Source organism: Lissotriton vulgaris, chromosome 10 (assembly GCF_964263255.1).
Source record: "Lissotriton vulgaris chromosome 10, aLisVul1.2, whole genome shotgun sequence".
In the NCBI taxonomy this organism is placed as follows: Eukaryota; Metazoa; Chordata; class Amphibia; order Caudata; family Salamandridae; genus Lissotriton; species Lissotriton vulgaris.
Genome location: NC_141698.1, coordinates 432,192,638 through 432,208,613, shown reverse-complemented (window position 1 = coordinate 432,208,613; position 15,976 = coordinate 432,192,638). Strand labels below are relative to the sequence as shown.

At 42.6% G+C, this 15,976-nt stretch overlaps 1 protein-coding gene across 1 annotated transcript in view; it reads right to left on the bottom strand.

Annotated features, from left to right (window-relative positions):
- The window catches only part of LOC147685366 (ankyrin repeat and fibronectin type-III domain-containing protein 1-like), a 3,163,580-nt gene that overhangs the window by 1,573,575 nt on the left and 1,574,029 nt on the right, over positions 1-15,976 (bottom strand). Inside the window, exon 5 of the mRNA XM_086941288.1 lies at positions 12,438-12,667. Coding sequence (XP_086797414.1) covers positions 12,438-12,667 — 230 coding nt within the window. The remainder of the gene's footprint in view (positions 1-12,437; positions 12,668-15,976) is intronic.

Sequence of the window (15,976 nt, the reverse complement as noted above, 5' to 3'; positions counted from 1 at the left end):
AACCTTTTGCTATTCTCTTCTGATGATTGCTTTTTCCACTATAATTCTGCACTTTTTTCAATATTGCTCCTATACGTGCCCCCGTCTCCTAGCTCCCTCACCCTCCCTGGCCCTTGCCAACCCCCATTTTTCTCCCAACCCCTGGCAAATGGGGAGTTACCCACCATACCCCTTGCCTCCCTCTCCTGGTTGAACCATAGACTGGGTGCCATGGTGTTGTACCATGAGTGGACTACCCCATCCCCCTCGTCACATCTCATCAAAAACAATTCAAAAATAATTTAAGAAAGACCATCCCCATCGTCCTTTCTTATTTACTTTTCAGAAGTGATATGCTGTAACAACTTCTGAGTTTCAATCAAGATTCGCAAACACATGAAACTTCCCTTGCACCAATACTTGTAGCTTGGATTGCTGGGCAATAGCTGCCTGAGCTCCCAGTGCCTTGAACAAATACAAGAGTTTTACAAATTCTAGCTGCTGCTGACATGTCAGAGAAAAGGCAACAGCTGTGTACTTCGCTAGTTGAGAATTGTCTCTTTTGAATAACCCTGGTGTGTATCTGTTCTTTCACAGGAAAATCTGCAAAATTGACGTAGATTATTCGAGGCAGCTTTGAATTTGGGTACGGCTGTGCTGGTACCCTATGTGCTCCTGTGATTGTTAGATCTCATGCAAACTCTGGCAAAATGTTAATTTTGATAAATGCCTCAACCCATTGATGTACTTGCAAGCCTTCATATCTTTCTGGGCCTAAAACTAGACTCAGGTTAGAGTGTCATAAGGAATATGCTACTTACCAGTATGCATCTGTTCTTGGCATAGAGGGCTGCAGAGTGGTACATTATGAATAGATCGCCATCTGGTGTTGGGCTCGGATGATTGCACTTTGTTTTTCTCTTGGAGAGTCTTTTGTATCTTGGTGACTCCTCCCTTAGTTGGTAGTGCGCATGGGCATCGGCTCCATCCTTAGATTGTTTTGCCATAGTAGGGTTAGATGGAGTAGTATAGTAGAATACAGATAAGAGTGCCCATGTAAGTGTATCTAAATAAGATAATGTTGGAACAGACACAGGTTTCCGGGGAGGCTGGGAGGGCATGTACCACTCTGCAGCCCTCTATGCCAAGAACAGATGCATACTGGTAAGTAGCATATTCCGTTCGAGGCATATGGGCTGCAGATGGTACATTATGAATAGACTATACAGCAGTTCTCTCCCTAGCGGTGGTCGCCCGTGTCTGTTGCAACTGTCTGAAACAATGTTTTTAATACTGCTTGTCCCACTCTAGCTTGTTGTGTTGTGTGCACATCTACACAATAGTGTTTTGTGAAGGTGTGCGGTGTAACCCAGGTAGCCGCTTTGCATATGTCATCTAGTGGAATATTTCCCAGAAATGCCATAGATGCTCCTAGTTTACGTGTAGAGTGAGCTCTAGGAGGAACAGTTAATGTTCTCTTTGCCTTTAAGTAGCATATTTGAATGCATTTTACAATCCATCTGGCAATGCCCGCTTTGGAGATGGGATTGCCTTTATGTGTGGGAGAAAACGCAACAAATAGCTGTTTTGTCTTTCTGAAAGTTTGTGTTCTTTCTATATAGTACAATATGGCCCTCCTAACATCCAGTGTATGTAGGGCTCTTTCCGCTACTGTTTGTGGTTTTGGAAAGAAAACCGGTAATTCCACTGACTGATTGATGTGGAATGCTGAAATAACCTTTGGTAAGAATTTTGGGTTTGTTCTAAGAACCACTTTATTTTGGTGTAGCTGCATAAATGGTTCTTGAATCGTAAACGCCTGCAGTTCACTTACTCTTCTAAGTGACGTGATAGCTATGAGGAAGGCCACCTTCCATGTGAGGAATTGTATTTCACACCTATGCATAGGTTCAAAGGGTGGCCCCATTAGTCTGGTAAGCACTATGTTGAGATTCCAGACTGGGGAAGGTGGTCTTCTTGGTGGAATGACTCTTTTGAGTCCTTCCATGAAAGCTTTAATTGCTGGTACTTTAAACAGTGACAGGTGTTGCCTGTTTTGTAGGTACGCCGCTATGGCTGCTAGATGAACCCTGATAGAGGTATATGCTAGGTTACATTGCTGTAAGTGTAATAAATAGCAAATGATTTGTTTAGTGGATGCGTCCAGAGGGTTGATGTGCTTACTGTTACAGTGTATAGCAAACCTCTTCCATTTTGCTGCGTAGCATGCTCTGGTGGTAGGACGTCTTGCCTGTTTAATGATTTCCATGCATTCTGGTGGTAAATCTAAATACCCAAACTCTATGACCTCAGGAGCCAGATCGCTAGGTTCAGTTGTTTGGGATCTGGGTGCATTATTTCTCCATGGTTCTGTGTAAGATGCATGGGTAATAACCTTAGCTTTTGATGTGGTACTTGTGAGAGTTGTAGCAGCGTGGTGAACCACGGCTGTCTTGCCCACGTGGGTGCCACTAGTATCATTGTCATTGAGTGTTGCTGCAGTTTCCTCACCAGTAATGGAATTAGTGGTAGAGGAGGGAACGCGTAAGCAAATTTGTTGGACCAATTTATCCACAGTGCATTGCCCTGGGACCTTTGGTGTGGGTACCTGGATGCGAATTGTTTGCATTTTGCGTTCTGATGATTTGCAAACAGATCTATCTCTGGTTGCCCCCATTTTTAGAAGAATGGCTGTAGTATTTGGTCGTGCAGCTCCCATTCGTGAACTTGTTCTGACTGTCTGCTTAGGATGTCTGCTATTTGATTTTGAATTCCTGGTAGGTGTTCCGCTAACAGGTAGATCTTTTGAGGAATGGCCCATCTCCATATGTCCTGTGCTAGTTTGGACAGTTGGAGAGAGTGTGTCCCCCCCTGTTTTTGAATATAATACATTGCAGTCATGTTGTCTGTTCTGATCAGGACTGACTTGTTTGTTATTTGCATTTGGAAAGCTTTTAGTGCTAGAAATATTGCTAATAGTTCTAGGTAGTTGATGTGCAGTTTCTTTTGCTGCGCACTCCACTTCCCCTGTACTGTGTATTTGTCCATATGCGCTCCCCATCCGGAGAGCGATGCGTCCGCTGTTATTATTACTTGTGGAATTGGCTCTAGGAACGACCGTCCCTTGGAAATGTTTTCTGTGTTCCACCACTTCAGAGAGCGATACGTCCGGTCGTTTACCAACACCAGATCTGTAATCTGACCTTGAGCCTGATTCCACTGTGTCGCTAGACACTCTTGTAGTGGGCGCATTTGTAGTCTGGCATGTGGTATTAGCAGTATGCAAGAGGACATCATGCCTAATAGTTGCATAAACACTCGTGCTGGTAGTGAGTGTTGTGGTTGAAATCTTTGTATTAACCCAACCATTGTCTGTACTCTGATTGGGTTGGGGTATGCTATTGCCTTTTCTGTGTCTACTGTAGCCCCCAGGTATTGCTGGATCTGGTTTGGTTGCAGGTGTGATTTTTTGTAGTTCACCGTAAACCCTAGGTGGTGCAGCAATTGAATTGTCTTCTGTGTGTTGTGAAGACATTCTTCCTTTGATTTGGCCTTTATTAGCCAATCGTCCAAGTATGGGAAGACATGTATTTGTTGTCTTCTTAGGTGTGCTGCCACCACAGCTAGGCATTTTGTGAAAACTCTCGGTGCTGTTGTGACACCGAACGGAAGGACCTTGAACTGGTAGTGTTGTCCTTCTAACACAAACCTTAGGTATTTTCTGTGGGCTTTGTGAATTGGGATATGAAAGTAAGCGTCTTTTAGATCCAGTGTAGAAAGAAAGTCCCCTTTCTTCAGTAAAGGGAGTACTTGTTGGAGCGTGACCATGTGGAAGTGTTCCGAATTTATGTAAGCATTGAGAGGTCTGAGGTCTAATATTGGTCGTAGGGACCCGTCCTTTTTGGGGATCAGGAAGTATAGAGAGTATACTCCTGTTCCTTGTTGATCCTTTGGGACCTTCTCTATTGCATGCTTTTGTAGAAGTGCTAGCACTTCTTCTCTTAACAATGTCAGATGATCTTGACTCATTGGACGCTGTTTGGGGGGATGTTTGGTGGGGTAGCTGTGAGTTCTAGGCAATAACCATGTTGGATAATTTGTCTCACCCACTTGTCTGACGTGATGTTTTCCCAGACAGGTAGGAACTGTGATAGACGTCCCCCGACCGGTGTTATGTGGTCTGGGGGGAGTTCTATGAAGTCACTGTTTTGGTGTTGAGGCGTTGCGGTTGTTATTATTTCCGCGGCCTCTACCCTTATTGTTGTTACCTCTGTAACTACCTCTTGAATTACCTCTGGGTGATGTTGGTGTGAAAGATGTGGATTGCTGATTTGTTCCTGTGTTTTTTGAGCCCCCTCTATAGGTGGATCTACGAAAGGAACCTCTGTGCGTTGGCTGTTGCAATGCTCCCATTGACTTAGCCGTTTCCGTATCTTTCTTCATCTTTTCTAATGTCTCGTCTGTACTTGAACCAAACAATGTCTTCTGATCAAATGGTTTGTTCAGTAGGGCTGTTTGTACTTCTTGTTTGAATCCTGAGATTCTAAGCCATGCGTGCCTTCTTAGCATGACACTAGTGTTAATAGACCTTGCTGCAGTGTCTGCTGCGTCTAATGCACACTTAATGGAAGTATTGGTTATTATTTTACCTTCCTGTATTAATTGGTCTGCCTTCTTCTGATGTTCTTTTGGAAGATGTGTGAGAAGTTTTTCTAACTCATCGTAATGTGCCCTGTCATAACGTGCGAGTAGTGCTTGTGTATTGGCTATACGCCAGCTATTCGCTGCCTGTGATGCTACTCTTTTGCCTGATGCATCTATTAACTTCGACTCTTTATCTGGTGGAGGAGCCTCTCCTGTAGATAATGAGTTTGCTCTTTTACGAGCGTTTGAGGCCACCAGCGAATCTAGAGGTACATGCCCTCTAATAAATATTGGGTCCTTTGGAGCCGCTTTGTATTTTTTATCGATTCTTGGGTTTAACACCCTGGCTCTCACTGGGTTTTCGAATATTTCCTCTGTGTGAGTGAGAAGACCCTTCAGCATAGGAAGAGTACCTGATGTTCTCTGTGCACTAGGTAGAGTCTCTAACAAGAAATCCTCTATCTGAGGTTCTGTGTGCATATCTAGTTTGTGATATTTTGCTGCCCTATTAATGAGCTGCACAAAACCTGTGTTATCATCAGGTGGTGAAGGCTTTGAGGGATATAGCTCTGGGTCGTTGTCCTCATCTGACCCTACATCGTAATTTTCCCATGGATCTTCCTCATCTGGGATAGATTTGTCATCCCCTTGAGGTTCTCCCTCCCCTATATCACTGTCTACATCTGACTGAGGTGTAGCTGGTCTTGGTGTGGAGGGTGTAGGAATATGTGGCCTATTGTGAGGAATAGGAGAAGAGGGTGTGTCTCTAGGACGAGGAGAAGCAGGAGGAGTTATGTTCGTCCCCATTGTTCTCTTTTTTGAAGGAAGAGGTTTATCTTCTGACTGTTCACTCTTTCTCTTCTTCGTGACCACTTTCCCAGTTTGTGGGTCAATAAACAAGATCTTTTGTTTGGGATCTGTTTGTTGCTCTTGAATCGGTACCGAGGGTCCTGGTTCCGAGAGCTGTTTTTGTTTTCGATCTTCAGATCTTGCTGTTTTCGACACCGAATGTCTGCTCGATTCCGACTTTTTGGGTATCGAGTGTCTTTTGGGCGATAAATCATATTTCTTTTTCGACATGGAATGTTTCGATACCGAGCTCTCCTTTGTATGTAGCCTCGGTGCCGAAGTCGATGTCGCCCTTTTCTCGGATCCGACATGGTGGGATTCCGAGTGCTTCGGTTTCAGTTTCGGTTTCGTTGCCGGGCCCGAGGGCGGGGCGTCGGAAACTTTTTTCAGCGGTTTGACCGGGCCCGAGGGTGGGGTCGTTACCGCACGGGGTCGGTTTTTCGGTAAGGGGACGTCGTCACTCACGGTTTGTTGCTCGAAGAGTTCTTCAACCTCCGACTGGTCCCCTTCCGACCCCGACTGGTCCTCTTCTTCCTCGATTTGTTCGTCTCCGAACAGCTCCGGGATTGCCTCCGCCTGCATTCTGGAAGCCTCGTGTCTTCGAGCTCGACGATTTCTAATCGTTAGCTTGGAGGAGAATGCTGCGCAGGCTTCGCAGTCCCTGGATTTGTGTTCAGGCGATAGACAGAGGTTGCACACCTCGTGTAGGTCCTTGTGTGGGAACTTAGCACCACACGATGGACATTTTTTGAATGGAGTCCTTTCCATGGACTCCGGGCTTGACTGCGTCGAGAAAGGTCTCCTGTTCTTCGACGTAGATCCAAGTTTTTCTCTTCTATTTTGAATTTGTAACGCGTCGGAATGGAAAAGAACGCGTTCGATAACAATACCGTCGAATTGGAAAGGGAATACGCGCCGAAAAATCACTTTCTTCTGAAGTTGATCTGGAGCGTCTCGATCTTCATCCGAACCCGATGGCGGAAAAAAACAATCTAAGGATGGAGCCGATGCCCATGCGCACTACCAACTAAGGGAGGAGTCACCAAGATACAAAAGACTCTCCAAGAGAAAAACAAAGTGCAATCATCCGAGCCCAACACCAGATGGCGATCTATTCATAATGTACCATCTGCAGCCCATATGCCTCGAACATGATTTTCCAGCTCTTCAAGCTTACTTTCAAGCAGGATTTTCTGTTTTTTGTCCAGCGTGGCTTGATGCTGCATCGTGCTCATCTGGTCTTCAAGCTGGGAGATCCGAAATTCGGCCTCTTGCATTCTGTCCGGACAGCTGCTGACTACCTCTTCGATTTTCAGCAGGCGATGATGTAGAGATGCTATCTCACTTGCTTGTGTTACTTTAAGCTCACGTATCTAGTCCAGAATAAGATTTAACATGGTTTCAATGTCATATAGGAGGGCGCGCCCTCCTTCTTACAGCATTTCTAGCACCTGATTTTTTTAGGGTGCGTCTGATGATTGCCGAGCCTGGTCTTGCAGTCCCACCTCTGGGGGTTTACCTGAGATGGAAGTCAGAGGCCATAGCTGAAAATCCATTGAAGCATCATTTTGATGATCTAGCGATTGAGGAACGCCTTTTCATTTTTCCAAACTACTCTGTGGCAGACTGAAAGATTTGTCAGTTTGCGACAGTCCTGATTGCAAGTTAATGGCGGGCCCTTGTTCTTGTACTTGTGATGCAGTCACTGACATTGGTATTGTTTAGGATTTCATGAATAGGGAATGTTCCTTAGATTTTCCTTGGGCTGGGCTAGAAGACCCTTCTTTTGAGACCACTTGATTCAGCCCCTCGTCTTTATTTTCTGCTACCCAGCTGCCTTTGTTGGAAATAGCCACTTTTCCAGCTAGAACAGTTTGAGCATGAGATTGCCCATCAGAGCATGCTTCTTCCACAGACCTAGCCTGCTCAATAGTTTTGATAACTTGGCCCCAAGTGTTAGCCCCCACTTCATGATCCACCATGTCTTCTTCTGAACTCAGAGGGCTTGAGATTGCAGCTGACCCTCAACAAGGTTTTTCAGAGCTCTCGGCTCTTGCCACAGCTGAAGCTATCTTCATGTGAACTGTTTGTCATTTAGATTTAAGGCCCACTGCTGAGTCAACATGAGCCATCACATTAGACATTTTTAAATGCTTCTCTGTTATATCAAGCTCCAAATGGAAGCGATCCTTTTAGCAGTGAATTTTAAGGAGCAGCAAAAAAAACCAACATTTTTTTAAATTAAATTAGGCCGCAGTGTGATATCCTTATGAGGGAAGTGGCAGTCCCAATATCATGAAGGCATGCGAGGTTGTCTGAAACTATACACCTTCCACTTTATCAGTAAGCCACCATTGCAATTCTCTTTGAGAGCATTACAGGACCAACGCTCAGGAGCCCGAAGCATGCCCGAAGCAAAGGCTCTGCAAAGACAGACTGCTAATAAAAAACAATATACTCCAAAGATTAGCTGCCATCCACCATTGGGACCATAGTGCCTGTACCTGGAGACCACGTTGGCTGTGGCTCAGCGGTGGCACCTGCCAACCAACATTTTTTTCTGGCTTTGCACTCTTCAGGGGGTGTCTACAGATGATGCAGCCCTTTCACAAGCAGCTCCTTTACTGCCAAGCTGAAACTCAACTCCATAAACCGCCAGGATGTTGTTTTACCACTGCCGCAGTAGACTGCAGCTTTCAGGGGCACAAAAACACAGTACGGCTCACTCTATGTGGCCGCATCTTCCATCGACATCACATGCTCGACATGCTCCAGAAGTGGAAACAAGAGGGGAGGTGGAGAAGTCCACTAACAGCCGACCATGCTAGGTTGTGTTCAGACAATATTATTCTCTATCTTAGACCCAAAGAGCAGAATACTGCAATAATAATGTTGACAGAGTTTGCGCAGTTTGAATCAATTGGGGGATAGAAAATCAATCATAATAAAACTGAAATCATGCTATTAAATACCGGGTGTCAAATCCTCAAAATGTAATCTTCAAAGGCAAGCTTGCTCCCCAGACCCAATCCCTTATTTGGGGATATATGTTACGAATCGCTAAGTGGATCTCTTTAAATTGAACTTTGGGACAATGCTTATCAAGATCAGAAATTTACTAGATAGACGGACACTTCTTCCGCTTATATTAATTGGCTGTGTCACTCATATAAAAATGTCTATTCTACCACTATTCATTTTTCTTTTTACAAATGTCCCAATTAAAATTAATATTTTGAAAGAATTAGAAGCAATTTTTCACCAATTTATTTCGAGTAACCCCTTCGCTGCTGATGACGAGCTCAGCTCGTCATCAGCCACGGTGGTCGTGTGCTGATGACGAACTGAGCTCGTCATGTAACATTGCTGTTTGAATTTTGCCAAACAGCAGAAAAATAACCACCGCAGCGATGCGGAAGGCTTCAAGGGTAAAACTCTCAGTGCTCCAACTCGACATTAGTCAAGTGGGGCAGGCACTCCCCCAAGTTCGTACTTATTATTAAGCTTCTTTTTTTATATAATGGCTCATTTCATAGATTGTAAGGGATATTTGGACAGCTTCTTTTTGATAAAATGGTGCCGGAAGCAGGATTTCAGGTTCCGGTGTTCATTAAGACTGCCAAGCTCCCAAAGCAGACTAGATATAAGACATTACAGGAGAATGGGGTGAGACTTCGGTTATTTTATTCTATGGGGAAGTATACCACTGGATGTGAGTACTTGAGGGTTTCAGAATGTAAAAGTTTGGGTCTTCATATTCAGATTAGCCAGATAAGGTTCTGGGAAAGTAAAGGCTATAGGGACCTCAGTCAAAATTAGCCAAGAAACGCGATGCACTTTTTCAAAGTCTGATTGGCAAGTGGTATGGCAATATGGCATTAAGAGTGGCAAATTTGAAAAGAATGTCATTTTAGTCACACTGGATGATTTACTATACTCCTAGAACGGTACATAAAATGCATCCAGGAATAGAGGATAGATGCTTTCGCTGCCATCAATTGGGCTAAGGGAGCTGGCGCCATATTATTTTCACCTGCCCAGGGTTAGCCCAGTTTTGGGAGAATTTTTTTTCCGCCCTTAGTGATGGCCTACAGAGAAAACTGCAACCGGAGGCGGAATAGCACTTTTTGGTGTAGTAAGACAGAGGCAAAATTTCCCAATCTCTGAAGGAGAGGAAGCATTTATAGCAATATCCTATCTAATGGCACGGTCCCTGATTCTACAGAATTGGAGGACAACTAAAGTCCCAGACTTTCTAAATTGGCATAATAAAATGATTTGCACTAAAACATTTGAGGAAGCTTAAGCAAAAAGGGTAGGTGCTACAAAACATTCTCAATGCGTCGAAGCATAAGGACCAAGTAGTAAGTCAAGTAGTTGACTCAAGCTAGATTGTATAAATACGACAACAGTGGAATTATGACACTGCACCTAATTGATAACACTCTGTTTATACATATTTAGGTATGGATTGGAGGGAGATCTGAGTGAAAACTGGGTAGTGGTTTACAGAATTAAGATTTAGATCAATTTCACTGGGAAACACCCAAGAAAAGCATTTTTATTGGAGCTAAAAGCACAGCACATTAATATGAAGAGCTATTTTGGATTTTGCTTTTCCGTGTGGATTATCATTTTGGGACAAGATGTAATAATGAATGCAATATCGTAGGAATAGGAGATCCTCATTCTTATAAAATGTGATTAATATGTATTAATGATCAAATCTATATTGTATTCTTATATATGATGAAGTGGCCAGTGCTGATGCTTTTGTGGTTGGGTTTGGGGTCTTTCTTAATGCACTTTAGGGCTAGTTATCTGCCCATTAACATATCATTATTATATATGTTTTTCCCATATTAAGCAAACAATTTGACCAATATTCATATTAGCTATTTTAGTATTTTACATCATGAATGGACAAGAGTGGAATAAGAGCTGAAGTACTTCGATATGACTCTGAATAATGCTTTGGGAATGGTTACTCTATAAGATATTTTGATATTTTGAAGGACCGAAATGCACTGCACTTTGTCTAGTTTGAAGTTCTAGCATTATCATGTTTTCAAAGGAAGAAATCCTAAAATGCTTGATGTACTTTAAAAAAAAAGAAGTATTTGATCTTACGAGCTTTATGTAGCTATATTCAATGTGAAGTTAATTGTTTTGACGATGTAAGATTCTTATAATAATTCTGCTCAATAAAAAATGAATATAAAAACATTATATATATAAGATTTATATTTAGAGGGCGGTGTATTCTCCTTTAGCCTGGCAGAGGAGTTTACGTCATCGAGGCGGAGAATAATCTGCCCGCCAGATTTATAAGTGACCGTAGCGCCGGTAGTCATTTATAAAGGCATTGGCAGAGACCGCCGTCACTGTGGTTCCTGTAAATGCATTTCAATGTTTGCTGCAGGGCTGCGTCAGAAGCATACAGCCCTGAAGCAAACAGTATTTTTTTATTCTTTTCAAAATGAAAATCCTAAAAGGGATTTTATTTTTTAAAGAAGAAAAATAAAGCTTCCCTCACCATGGGAGACTTCTCCCATGGCAAGGAGAGCATTAAAATGTTTTTAATGATCCTTATAGCAAGGTTTTACCTGGTGGTAAGGAACAATAAAAAATGACTGCATTTCCGCCCATCTAAATTGGTGGGCAGACATGTAGCCATTTCTCAGACAGCCCATTCTCGCCAGGGCCGTCGTAGGGGATTAATCAAGGTGGAGCAGAGCAGTCTTGCCGTGATTAACCCTATGGTCTTCCTGCATGTTAATGTGGTGGCAGGACCACTATATTGGTGAGACGGAGTACCCTCTCCGCCAATATGTGACCCAGGCCATAAGTTTTAAGTTTTAGGAATTCGAATGAGGCAATTAGACTAAACATATACATATTAGGACATGCCCAAAATGCTTACTTTAGTCAATGGTCTCAGTTTGGGGTCCATTGAAACTGTCCAATTGTAGTCTGCGTAGCAACAATAACCCCCAATACAATACTCATGACCTCACAAAACACAACATAAATTTACATTATCGATCCACAAATGAAGAAGCACTTTAAGCACAGGCCAAACCTCCTGGCAAAGATTTCAGTAGGCTACAATATGATGCCGTACACTTCTGCATATTAGTTAATGTAGACCTGCATATGTGGTGCATGCCATGATGTTTTGTCAGTTATAAAACAAGTACTTAACAATAGCCAGGATGCAAGAGGCTAAATCAGTGCCTATAGTTCAATAGATTAAAACGCAGCTGCAGTCTCCCACCAAAACTCGAATCATCACCGTATGGCAATGAATATTCTTTCACCCCTAAATTGTTTATGCAAGGCTTTTGCCTATATGCATGCTGTTACGTCAAAAATAGTTAAAATGGAGTTGGGCACGTTGGAAATAGCCATGCCAACTTTTGTCTTCCCACCAGAAAGTGAGGTACACATGAAGCAAAAATGATAAAAGACTCCACACTATTTCTTCAAAACCAAAGTGAGAAAAATTTCAATATTTAACATACATTTTGCATATTCTCTTCCACCCTAGAAAATAATCACTGCAATTAAGCAAACACAACATCGACAAAAATGCAATTAAATAGCTTGTTGTAGTTCCACGATGTATATAGCCATGTTTGTGTGCCTATGACCACATAAGATAGGCTGTATGTGGAATGATGTTTGGCTATGTATTCTGAAAGATGTGTTGTTTTTTCATCTTTGCTTGAATTTTGATATGTTTTCATAATTTGTGTTATGCATGGACTTTGCCATCCAACTGCTAGCTATATTGACAAAAAATTGTTTTTTGAATATGGTAATCACTTGGTAAACGTTAAGTAACTCATTATCACTGAGTCATACTCATTGAGTTTCACCAGCTAACATGTACAAAGCTTGTAAAGGTATTCAGATTGAGATTGTTTGTAGTAGCAGCATTTAGGTTTCAGATATGTACTTACGAATTGTCTCCGGAGCTTGTTCCTGACCTTCTCTGGTTTCCCTTCTGGTGGGTGTATTGGGTAATCATAGGAGCTCAGATGGTTGTCCACAGAGAAACTTTTCCTCATGTAGAAAGACTGTGACCGAATCCGAGCAAAGGGGGCTTCATCCATGTCTGTGTGTAGCCGTGAACTAGGGGCTATCTCCACAGAAGACTCTCCACAGTCATCCTCTAGCCGCCACGCCTCATCTGCAGATGTGAAAAATAGTGAAATAAAGCAATTAGGAAATGCAGCGATTGCTGGTCACTAATACTGAGTCGACAGTGACAAATAAATGCAGCGCAGGCTCGTTTAGTAATTAAATAAAGAGAATGGCCATACTGAAACACCTGACATGCTAAAAAAAAAAAGCTGCTGCATTGAGGAGAACGGGTGAATCATTTAAAGTCCATCAATTCAATTCTTTAAAAATTCTAAATCTAAATCAAGCATCTGTAAAAGAGAGCACCACTACTTTACCTAATAACAATTTAGACAGACTAAAAACAATGAGTGTGTGAGTATCCGACAAGATAACCTTTAAAGCATTCTGCTACCTCCTGACAATCAGGGATAAGCACCTCGGTCTTATCCACTTTCTTCTTGCTGTTTCGAGCAACAGAATAATCATGGTCTGTGCTCTTAATGACATTATACTTTCCTAACCGAACTTCAACATATAATGGTGACTCTATTTGGTTATATTTTCAGAGGGGGAACCCCTCCTAAATCTTGGTCCAGTGCAAAAATTATAATATTTCCAAAAAAAACAACCCCACTGATCAATTAGGTTCATATAGACCAATTACCTTGATTAATGCGGATTCTAAAATTTACTCCAAACTACTAGCAAATCGCCTGGCCCCAATTATTCATTTAGTTATAGCCAATTACCAACATGGCTTTGTCCCAAGAAGATCTACTACTGATCACATCTATAGAGTTATCACACTTTTGATCAGTCACGGATTTCAGGAGACCCTATGGCCCTCATACTCTTAGATGCGGAAAAGGCATTTGATAGGGTCTCCTGGAAATTCCTTTGGGCAGCTTTGAAAAGAGTTGGAATTCCCCCAAGCTTTAACATGGCAATACAACAATTATATGTCAACCCGACCGCTATGGTTTCTGTCAATGGCAATCTTACCAAATCGTTTAAGATATCAAGAGGGACGAGACAAGGCTGCACCTGCTCGCCATTGCTATTTGCCCTCTATTTAGATCCCTTTTTACAAAGATTGGAAATTAATTTGGTAATAGAGCCTATTATATCACGCGATCTCTCCACTAAAATTTTAGCCTATGCTGATGACATAGCAATCGTCACTAAGAACCCAGCACCAACTATGCTTGCTATCGTTGACGAGGCCACCAAATTTGGAGCTGTTTTCGGATAAGCCCTTAATCAAGGTAAAACCCAAATTGTGATTAATGATAATTTAGCTTTTGCCGACCCCAGAGTTACTCCAAACGCAATAAATTTGGGGATTTCTATCACCGCCAAACTAGAAGTTTTGGTAGATATTAATGTAAAACCTGTTTTAAGGACTAAACAAAAGGATCTCCACCGACTAGATAACCTGCACCTTTCCCTGATTGGTAGAGTAAACGCCATTAAAATGGCGTTTTTCCCTAAATTGCTGTACCTATTTAGAGCAATATGCCTAGAATTCCCGGACTCCTGCTTAAAATCAATGGAACAAACCTTCTCAAAATTTATTTGGTCATATTCCAAACCAAGACGTGCATTAAAATTCCTTACTCTACCGAAGGAACGGGAGGGCTTAGGTTTACCTAACCTGCGGCTCTATTATTGGGCAGCAAACATGATTAATAGTCAAGAACTTCTTCAAATTGAATTAGCGAATGTAGCAACACGGGGTGGGCAACCTTCTATTTATAACCTATTGTTAGTTGAAAAACATTCTGGATATCTATGGCGTCATCTACACAACTATTTTTAACAAAGAAGGGAGGTAGAGTACAACGTAGGATTCCTACTCCACGGGCACTGATAAATAAACAAGAAGAATCCTACTACCAGTGTGAAACAGAAGGGGGGAAACACTCAGTGTTGTGTAAAATACCCCTCACACACCAACAGGCCCCTTGGTGTCATGCTTCATCATCGGGGTCTTCGCACCCCGCTAGAGGGATGCGGCACGCTGCGACCTGCGACTACGCGGGAGCGTTGACAAATGTAGACTATGTGTGGTGTGTGTTGAGTGTGAGTGAAAAGTGGGATTGGATGTGAGTGGGGGATGTGATGAGAAAATTAAAAAGTACCTGGCTAGTGGGTAAAATGAAAAAAACTTTATTTCGTACCCCTGGCTGGTGCTATTAAAAAGTGTGCAAAGAAAACGAGGTTTTTTGTCTTAATTAGGGACAGAACCTCTGGTGTGCGTCGACATGTTTCGGTACGTGTGTACCTTCTTCAGGACGGGGCACAACTTCCCAACCCTACTCACGTTTTTCTATAAAAAATGGGGATTATTTTAATCTTTCTAAAAAGTGATAACACTCGTTAAAGATGGCTATAATGTGCTACAGCGGTTCCTTGGATCATGTAATTACATGTCCTGAAAAAAAGAAAAAACCATTAGGTTTGGTTACCAAGTGGTAATGGCTCAGACAGGTGCAATCACCTGGAGCCCCAAACAGTTAAATAAACCTGTAAAGGAAAAAGACATACTAAACACACAACATATAAGACACATTTAGGATTTTTTGTACTTATTGTTTTTGGACATACTCGTGGTCTTTGCTGTCTATTGCCTCATGAGCAAGTCCTGAGCATCAAGGTAGGTAGGTGGATCCACAATCTATAGGGACAGAGAGGTGGGCTCAGTGTTGTTGCATTTACTCACTTTTTAACTCCGCCATACACCTAGATAGGCTGGTTTCTATTTGAAAGAATACTCACGAAATCCGCCTATATTGGCCTCCTTCTACCACCCTGTGCTGCTCCGCCGTAAATGAAATACGGACGGGTTAAGTGGTATATAAAGGGTGACTGGATGTGTTCCCATTGGTTAATTAGCGGAAATAACCAGAGACCATGTATGGAGAATATCCATGTTACCGCCTCTGTGCATGTGGTCTAATCACATGTAACATGTAACCTCCTGTTATTTGCTCGTTGCCGGGATGTCCAAATTTGGGCTTTCCGCTCATTAGCCACTCACCGACTGTTGTTATGACTCGCGCTAAACGGGGAACCCTTTGGTAGCAGCTGCCGCTCGGATGTGTCTCATGCGCCCATGCGCATCAGTGGATTCCCCGTTCGTTCTCCGCGCATGCGCGAAGCCGATTGACGGCAGCGCATGCGCGATAATGTTTTTGATGGTAGTGTTGGTCCCATTCATTCCATCATAGGTGGTGTGTCGGGGTTTCGGTTGTCAGATAGGTTCCTTGACAATAAAAGCGAAAGCTGGTTTTATGCTTGGTTATGCTCCTTTTCATGTTATACTTTTATTTGGAGTGATATACCAATCCGATGTATATTCTGCTGTGGTAAA